Source organism: Cydia strobilella, chromosome 2, assembly GCF_947568885.1.
Source record: "Cydia strobilella chromosome 2, ilCydStro3.1, whole genome shotgun sequence".
Classification (NCBI taxonomy): Eukaryota; Metazoa; Arthropoda; class Insecta; order Lepidoptera; family Tortricidae; genus Cydia; species Cydia strobilella.
In genome coordinates this window covers 405,941-415,157 of record NC_086042.1, presented here as the reverse complement: position 1 = coordinate 415,157, position 9,217 = coordinate 405,941, and the positions used below count along the sequence as shown (strand labels likewise).

Genomic DNA, 9,217 nt, shown 5'->3' with positions numbered 1-9,217 from the left:
ACCAAAAAACAACTGGTAAATATCAAATTATATTTTTTACAAATCGTACATAAGTTCCGTAAAACTCATTGGTGCAAACCGGGGTTTGAACCTGCAACCTCTGGATTGAAAGTCCAATCACCAATCAAGCTCTTACCAATCTTACCATTAGTAATGAAGATCTTTATTTTTAATTAAGTTTATAAGCTACTCTGTACATAATCAATCTTCATTTTTTTAGAGTTAAAAGCAACAAACATAGTAAATAAATTATGAATTATGAAAATTATAAGTGTAAGTTATACTGTTAATATATAACTACTAACGAATGACTGTAACGTAACTAATTATACGTATATTTCCAAAGGTAAATAGAGTTTTAGGACATGGTACAACAAAATGTAATTGGTTCTGGAATTTTAAGTTATAACAAAGTATATGTAAAATGTTGTTTTCTTAGGCAATTCGGGTTTTAGATGTAACTTCAGCATAAATAATTTACTAGGATGTTTTTAATATAAACAGCACGAATGTTGCTTTTACTCACGATGTATTGAAGTCATAATGCAGCATTTAATTTCCACTTATATTCACAAAGTGTCTAATTTTAACTTCCTCAAAATTCTAATTACCAACGCGATATTACATTTTCGGACACGGCAAATTAAGTACATCGCATGATACCTGTGACTTTGTTTTGTTTAACTTTATTGGTGGAACCAAAATCGACCACTGCAGTAGCGAGTACCCCTCGATCATTAATTGCGCCAGGCGACATTCGCGTCTTCAGTTTACTTACCTTAGCATAAATTTCTTAGCATATAGCTAAAATAACACTATGTAGCTAGATAAGAATTCTGTAACATTGTCTTTAGAATAAACTGTTATTAATTTTGCAGATAAGAGGTACAAGGACCTCTCAATTTATCGCCAGAATATGACATTTGTTGACTTGACAGAAAATGACAGCCTGAAGGTGTTTTATCAAAAATATCAAAATTGATAAAATTCTTGTTCAAACGTTGTTTACTTTGAATTTTAAACAATGCGAGTTATTTACTCAAATATTAAAGAAATTAAATTGCAATATATGTATTTACTTTTTATTACTATGTAATGAATGATTTTTACTTAAATAAAATAATTATGATAAAATTGAACGCGACGATAAAATTGATCACACAAGCTAAGCACGTCCTTGAACGTCAGGGCGGCATTTTTAAAACATTTTTGTGGCGCTGGACTCGGAGCCTGTGGGATCAGTTTTTGCTGTGCTGTGCGTTTATTATTTCCATTATTTTTATACATTTTTAGAATCATTATGGAAGATACTTGTCATATCTTAAAGCGTAAGAAACGCAAAACTCGAAGGTGTCTAGATGAAATAAGGAAAAAGTCGCGTAGTAACACAAGCAGTACTATTAAGAATACAGATCTCGAGAATAAAATTAACAATGTGTCCAAAAAGACGGAACAAACATCTCACAATAACTTCATTACAGCTAATCGCCTCACTTTAGCGCTTTTTCCTAAAGCCGTTCGATCCGAGACAATAACTCGGCCACTGTTAGCAGAAATCAAACATGAACCAGGAAATATAAACCTCAACAACATAGTTAAAGGCAAATATACTTTGAATCCTGAAACTACTACCAACGAAATTGTGGAAACTCGTTTGAATAATGTACATAATATCAGTGCTAATATGTTTTCCGACGAGGATAGCGGGAATAGTGCAAAGGAAAATTGTATAAATTCTGTAGTATTTGACATGGACCGCATCAGTGATGCTTCGAACAATGGTGATAACGCTTCTGTGGAAGACCCTTGCCCAAATCGCGTGTTATCCAGTAGTCCAGTACCTCAGCTGCAAGAAGATTATGCTTATAGAAAGTACATACAATTCATAACAGAAATTCCAATGTATGTGCAAATGCACACTCCTTCGGTACTCACAGAAGACCCGATGCGGAAGCCTAAGGCCATGCTGCAAAATATGTACTTGGAAGAGCGGCGGCGACTTATTGAGAACGAGCAAACAAGTCCAACCATCAATATGCATGCACCCATCCTTGAGAATCCCATCGACTACCTGAAGCGGTGCAGCACTGTCACATCTTTGGCATCCCCTGCATCACCTGCACTGCCCTCCCAGGGCTCCCAGTCATCTCTAACGGAGACCCCATCCCCACCGCCACCACCCTCGCCTCGCGAGCCACCTTCCATCATACAGGATACTCCAGAATATACATTTTTTCCTCACAAATTAAATCAATAAAAGCATGTATTAAATCTGTTCTTTATTTATAATTTCTAGGTATAATTTTATATTCATAATCACAAATCTTGGTTTTCCAGCAGGTGAATCTAGACAAGGGAAATGTTTTCCAGCTGTGCAATGAGGTCCATGTGTTTGAAATTTTCAGGGCTGGCGGTGAAGGACTGCAGGAGCTCACGGCGCGCTGGTTCTGCACTCGCACCATAGTATAACTGGAACTGGTTGGCCAGACACAGTGCCTCATGCCCTCTCAGCACATTCTGTAATAAAGAAAAGATCAGTTAACTTACTTGCCACTGCAAACTTTTCAAAATCTCCACACCGCAAATGTTTAGTTCAGCATATGACCAATACAACCTTTATACCTTCAAAAAAAGAGTGTACTCCCATCTTAAAGCCTGGCAACGGCAGCAACGCCCTTGCAAATTATTGATATTACACTTGCCTTGTCATACTCGCCACGCATCAACACAATACCCTTGTCCTTAAGTTCAGTGTAGTGGATCATTGTCAGACATTCTGGAGCATTCTCTTTGTGAACCTGCAAAATGCAAACTTGTATATACTCATGAATAAAATATTCTAATTTTTTTTTTTGGACTACCAACTCAGGCACAAACTAAAAATGTGGGTCTGTGTCCCAGAACCCCAAGTGCATGCTTGCCCAAGGTGGATATTTTCACTTCTCCTTTATAAAAAAAAAAAAAAACAAAAAACTAACCTGGAATGCCAGTAGTGGAGTAAAATGCACAGAATGCCCAAAGCTTTGACAAACTATGAACTCATAGCCCTGGTCCCGAGGCAGCGGGAATAGGAATGTCGGGAACTGCTTCATATTCTCACGTAAACCAGAATATGTATCAGCAGGAATTGTGGCCGCGATCACATCTTTGTCCTTGTGGTACTCTTGCCAGATAACTTGAATCTCTGATGCATCTTTGTCTTTTACTAGCTCAGTTTTAAATATAGCATCTAGCTTTTTTTCTTCTGCAGCTACGCCCTCTGGTAAAGCTTCTTTAGGATTTAGCACTGATGAATATTGACTGAAAAATAATAATAGTCTGTAAATGTACTTTAACTTTATAATATCGCGAAGTATATATCTTTTCATATGCGTGTTCAGTACCTAGCAATGAGGATATAATAAGATAGAGCAGTACTGTCATAGTAAATTTTGTAACCACTGTAAATTCACTGCCATCTATCGACATCTTTAAAACTAAAAATGAAGATTTATAAAAATACGTTAAATTGTATTTAAATATGGATAAATGTTTTTTTTATTTGCATTAATTATTTGTATATGATTTTGACCCATGTTCTTTCACTGGTATGCGAAAAAAAAAAAAAAAACGAAACAGTCAATGCCCTCTATACGAGAGTAGGCCAAAACTAGTGGCGCCATCTGATTGAGAATCAAATTTTCGTGATTTTCGAGGCACGTTTTTTCCTTAGACTGTATCCATCTATTACGGAGTTATATCTATCTTTGGTACCTTGTATCCACCGGGGCTTTGCCCGCGCCGCTGGGTTTGCGCTCCGGGGTCACTGTGCGCGCAACACGCTCCAGGAATTCGTTGGGATCAGTTTTCTGCAGGCGCGCGATGCGGTCTGCATACTTCTCGTAGTAGGGGTTGGTCTGTAGTTTTTCCATTGCCTTCTCCATCCTGATATTCGATGTGGATATACTTCTGCAGCTATCTAGGCGTACTGCCGACGATCTCAAAGCTAGCACGGATACACGCTGCACCAAACGACTGATACTGATATCCATTTATCTGTCTCTTATACGCACTTCTCTTAAATAGTGGGTTGTTTTTAAATTGTATTACTAAAACATTACGATTTTTTAGTAACAATTTGTATTTTTAGATAGGTAAATAAGTGGTTAGGTAATACATAACCTGAAAGACCTGTTCGTATACTTGATTATCACAAGGCGAGGCGAGACGTATTTATACGCATATATTTAAATACTAAATTGTAAAAGCAAAAATAAAGTAGAAAGTGTTTCATCATGATTTTTTGGGAAGATGTGGTGAAGATGATGAAGCAATGGTTTCGTTGTTAATATATAGGAGTAATAAATTATTGAGGTTTCTGAACGTACATCCATCTGATATTGACAGTGACAGTTTTAATTTTTTTTTTATGACTACAATGACTTTTATTCACAGATTAATAATATGTGTTTTTATTGCAGCTGCTGGGTTGGTTGAATGTTTTAATTTAACAATAAAACTTACAATTTAATTCAGACGGTTTGTGAGTAGTAATTACTTATGTAATATAAACTGCACACTAATAATAATATCTATAATCTGCCACTTACTAATTTAATGTAAACTAGACTAGAACACGAATGATAGCAATGTCTAAACGCATTTTACAATTCAACTGTCAAAAAAAGTAAACGCGTAAACCCGAACCAACATAGTCAGAAAGCATTAACAACATTTATATAAAAGTAACTTTTTAGTAGATTTAATGGAAAAGTTTTCAAAAGTAGAGAAAATCGGCGAAGGAACATATGGAGTTGTGTATAAAGCAAAAGACCGTGAAACTGGAAATGAAATCGCATTAAAGAAAATCAAACTAGAAAAGTAAGTTTTGGCGCGAAAAATGAGCTTAACAGGTTTTTGTACTTACACTGCATGACAATGTATTTGTAGGCATTTCAACGATTTATCTACGAAAATGATGTCTTTACTGATGGAATGATGTAGGTTTTGGTATGTTATATACTGACTGTTAGTTGTGTCAGCACAATCACACATTTACTAACCTAAATAATATCGAATCTGTATAAAAGAATCTGCATCTGCATGGAATAAATCACACTAAAAATCATAACTATAACACAAAATAGACTTACTAACGTCTAAATCTAAATAAATAAATACATATTATATTATAGGACATTATTACACAAATTGACTTAAGTCCCACGCTAAGCTTGTGTTGTGAGACAATGATATATATAATATATAAATACTTAGCAACAAATATTGGTGCTCATCATAAATGCCCTTACCAGGATTTGAACCCAGGACCATCGGCTTCACAGGCAGGGTCACTACCCACTAGGCCAGACAGGTCCCAATCTAGTCCAAATGTATTTACGATTTCTCACTGATGATAAAAAACTAGTCAAATAAAAGTAATACTCCATACCAGGGATCGAATACCGGTATATTTTTCATACAAATAAAACTTCAATTTCGGTATCTCGGTTGTTTATGTATATTTTTCCATTTCATTTAGGTGATCTGATAACTCATTGTCCTTACCTAGATAGTAATAGTAATAGCCTTTATTTCATGCTTCTTTTTACAATTACATAAAATTTCATATTGGTTTATTATTTGCATGTCGCTTGTGAGGAAAAGGCCTCCCCCAGTTTCTCCCATTCCTTCCTATCCTGTGCTGTTCTCCACCTTACCTAGATACCATTCTACAATATCAAAGAAATATTTCGAATGCTACGTGATATTCTGATTTTAAGTTATACCGGTAACAATCCCCGAACATTTCAGTTTTTATTAAAAAAATGTGGGGTATGCACCTTGTCAAGCCCTTCCCAACCCAAAATCCCAGATCCGCCACTGCTATGCATGGCAGTTTTCTGTAGTGATGGTCACTAAATGGTGTAAGTAAATGATGAATGATCCAGCAATAACATTTTTTTTGTTTGGGCTGCATCTCAGTCAGTATTATGAACAAGCATTAAGGACTAATTCTGTCCGGTCCAGTTGGCACACCTTTACTGATCAGACTGCTTCGCGTGCGTGTTTTCGCAGGCTAGCTCAGGGGTTCCCAATCTTTGTCAGTCCGCGGTGCACTTCTCGGTGCCCTAATGTAGCTAGGCTATTTGAAATAGGGATGTTGCGAATATTCACATCCCCAACCATGGAACTTCCGCATTATTTTCAACATCCGCATCCGCATAAAATCGATGCGGAGCCTAATGCGGATGCGGATGTGGAACAGTTAGGTACAGGAACGTCTTAGCGGCGGCGTAAGTGCTAGATAATTTCGTCATTAGCCAATAGGAATCTCGTTTCGTTTTTGTGATTCGCATCCGCAACATCCCTGATTCGAAATACATAGGTAACATGGTGAGGAGGATTGCCCCTAAGGCCCACCTAATCACTTTTTTTTTTTTTTACCTGACGGCCTCTATTGCACCTAGGGCAGTTAGAGCGGTAGGACTGTGTGGGGGGATGGTAGCCCGGGGAAAATCCAGGACCCTTCCTCATCACACGAGACGGTTTTGCTACGCTGCTAATCACATGTATCCAAATCTGCCTTGAGGCAAGTTTTTTCAATTTAGCATTTCATGTACTGGTTTGACGCAAGCACTATTTCCGTTTGCACTATATTTTAGAACCATCATCTTTGACGTAACTTTTCCCAGTGAGCCCGAGGGCGTGCCCTCCACAGCCTTGCGCGAGATCTCAGTGCTGCGCACGCTCCGGCATGAAGGCGTCGTCCGGCTGCTCGATGTGCTGCTGGCAGACAGGAAGCTGTTCCTCGTGTTTGAGTACATGCACATGGACCTTAAGCGGCTCATGGACCTCACGAGGGGTCCCCTGCGCCCGGAGCTTGTCAAGGTATAGATAGACCCTTTGAGATTAAGGATATCATTAAATATTGCAAGCCTAGGCTGGCAACGTCGGCCCTATCTGTATGTCATTCCCAGCCTACATTAAACTTTTAAATCTAAAACGACCTAATTTCCTAGCCTCTAGTAATCAAGTACTAAGTACTATTTAATTATTCTACCTATCAACATGTGAAACAAAACTAATAAAAAAGTGCGGTCGGACTCGCCCACCGAGGGTTCCGTACTTTTTAGTATTTGTTATTATAGCGGCAGCAGAAATACATCAGCTGTGAAAATTTCAACTGTCTAGCTACATATCACGGTTCATGAGAGCGTTCACGGTACAGCCTGGTGACAAACCACTGACAAACAGACGGACAGCGAAGTCTTAGTTTTTTATGGTTCCGTACCCAAAGGGTAAAAACGGGACCCTATTACTAAGACTAGTAAGACTCCGCTCGGACTCGCACTTGTCCGGTTTTTACCCCTTGGGTACGGAACCCTAAAAAGATTAACAACAAGTTTCATTACTAAACAGCAATAAGAATGAAATAAAGAACCAAAACAAAACATTGCAGAAACATTGATATGTTTCAGAGCTACGTGCGCCAACTAGCCGCAGGCCTCGCGTACTGCCACGCCGCACGAGTCCTCCACCGAGACCTGAAGCCTCAAAACCTTCTCGTGGACACGGCGGGCCGCATCAAGCTTGCGGACTTCGGCCTTGCGCGCGCCTTCGCTCTTCCTGTCCGGGCCTATACACACGAGGTAGGAGGCCCAACCTACTCGAGTACTTGAAGCAGAACTGGCTTGTGGACACGGTAGACCTTGTTAAAGTTGAAGCTTTGTCCAGAGAAAATATTAAAAATATATAAATAAGGGGTCCATAATTTACTTGGGAGGGTTGAGTAAAATTGCATAAAATCTGAGAAGGACAAGAAATCGCCAAAAGTCGGATGAGAGTTGCCACCTAATCTACTCTTGTGACGAACGACATGTTTGTGTGCAGGTGGTGACGCTGTGGTATCGAGCGCCCGAGATCCTATTGGGTGCCAAATTCTACTCCACTGCCGTCGACGTATGGAGTCTTGGTTGCATTTATGCAGAAATGGTAAGATGGATGTTTTCAATATGGAAACTTGTGAGGGCATGTTAGGTAATGGAGTTATAGGGGCAAGAGAGACACATGTAAGAAATGCTAATATTTTTTCCCCTGCCTCGTGCAAAACAAACATGTTTCATTTACCCAACATGGTTTAAGTAAGTCCGGTACGAGCTAAACCCTGTAACGTGTACCCTGCAGATGAGCGGTCGCACGCTGTTCCCCGGCGACAGCGAGATCGACCAGCTGTTTCGCGTGTTCCGCGCGCTGGGGACCCCGGGGGGAGCCCTGTGGGCGCGGGCGCGGCGCCTGCCCGACTACCGCGCCGCCTTCCCGCGCTGGCCGCCCCGCCCCCCCCGCGACCTGCTGCCCCCCGCCGCGCAGCTGGTGCCGCACGCTGCCGACCTGCTGGACGCGCTGCTAAGGTACTGTCCCCTCCCCCCTGCCCCCCGACTACCGCGCCGCTTATCAACACGATTGCAAGTTTATCTTCACACTTTGTTAGTTATTTACCATACTATGTTATCCTTTTTTAAATACCACTCAATTTAAACTATCTTAACTACTTCCAGATACGAGCCAGCAGAACGTCTGTCCGGTCGCGCCGCCCTGCAGCACCCGTTCCTGCAGGACGCCCGACTCACCCCCCCCGACCTGCCGCTGTCGGCCGCCTGCACGTCCCGCCCCGCCGCCGACCTCGACCTGTGATCAACCTCGTCGCCAAACACACAAGAGACGTCCACTCCGCTCGACGTACTGATGTGGAATGAAATTGTAGAGATGATTGTTTAAATGAAAAATGATGCTGATTGAACAATTTTTGTAACAATATTTTAAGCAAAATAGCTGCTAGACTATATTTTTATATCCCAGGTACCAAATAGAGTAAGTAGCAAATGGGCTAACTGAATCTGGAATATAAAAACAGGAATTAATTATATTTTCAGACCGTTATTACTACAAAGATGTACTTATTAACTTTCAGTGAGAGAATACGCGGATCCATTTTTGACACTCAACTCTTGAATTTAGATTTAGGATGATCTCGCTATTGGATTGTTCAGTGTCGGCGATGACGCAAATTTGACTGATAACTTATAATAATAGCGACTACTTATTATATAAAGAGAAATGGTAAAAGAGCCTCTCATAAGTTTCGTATACCTATCACTAACTAGCGGCGCAGAGCGCCGCGCACGGGCTCCGAAATGTAATTTTATTTTTAAGTGATTTAAATAAAATAAAAGAATCT

At 39.9% G+C, this 9,217-nt stretch overlaps 2 protein-coding genes across 2 annotated transcripts; one reads left to right on the top strand and one right to left on the bottom strand.

Moving 5' to 3' along the window:
• Positions 1-2,259: 2,259 nt before the first annotated feature.
• LOC134749767 (ATP synthase mitochondrial F1 complex assembly factor 1) lies at positions 2,260-4,186 on the bottom strand. Its single transcript, XM_063684803.1, has 4 exons — positions 3,754-4,186; positions 2,979-3,300; positions 2,703-2,798; positions 2,260-2,517 (listed from the first exon to the last, which is right to left on the bottom strand). Exons 1-4 carry the CDS (start codon positions 4,029-4,031, stop codon positions 2,347-2,349), a joined length of 867 nt encoding a protein of 288 aa, XP_063540873.1. The 5' UTR covers positions 4,032-4,186; the 3' UTR covers positions 2,260-2,346.
• Positions 4,187-4,648: 462 nt separating this feature from the next.
• LOC134755368 (cyclin-dependent kinase 2-like) lies at positions 4,649-9,213 on the top strand. Its single transcript, XM_063691912.1, has 6 exons — positions 4,649-4,860; positions 6,675-6,870; positions 7,461-7,631; positions 7,873-7,974; positions 8,167-8,390; positions 8,538-9,213. Exons 1-6 carry the CDS (start codon positions 4,745-4,747, stop codon positions 8,671-8,673), a joined length of 945 nt encoding a protein of 314 aa, XP_063547982.1. The 5' UTR covers positions 4,649-4,744; the 3' UTR covers positions 8,674-9,213.
• The last annotated feature ends 4 nt before the right edge of the window (positions 9,214-9,217 follow it).

Bases quoted from the DNA above. Each gene is read 5' to 3' on its own strand.
- LOC134749767 (XM_063684803.1), bottom strand. From the start codon at position 4,031: ATGGATATCAGTATCAGTCGTTTGGTGCAGCGTGTATCCGTGCTAGCT. The intron at 2,799-2,978 runs GTTAGTTTTTTG...TGCATTTTGCAG, and splicing joins CTCCACTACTGGCATTCCAG to GTTCACAAAGAGAATGCTCC. The intron at 2,518-2,702 runs GCAAGTGTAATA...TCTTTATTACAG, and splicing joins TGCGTGGCGAGTATGACAAG to AATGTGCTGAGAGGGCATGA.
- LOC134755368 (XM_063691912.1), top strand. From the start codon at position 4,745: ATGGAAAAGTTTTCAAAAGTAGAGAAAATCGGCGAAGGAACATATGGA. The intron at 4,861-6,674 runs GTAAGTTTTGGC...AACTTTTCCCAG, and splicing joins AAGAAAATCAAACTAGAAAA to TGAGCCCGAGGGCGTGCCCT. The intron at 6,871-7,460 runs GTATAGATAGAC...GATATGTTTCAG, and splicing joins TGCGCCCGGAGCTTGTCAAG to AGCTACGTGCGCCAACTAGC.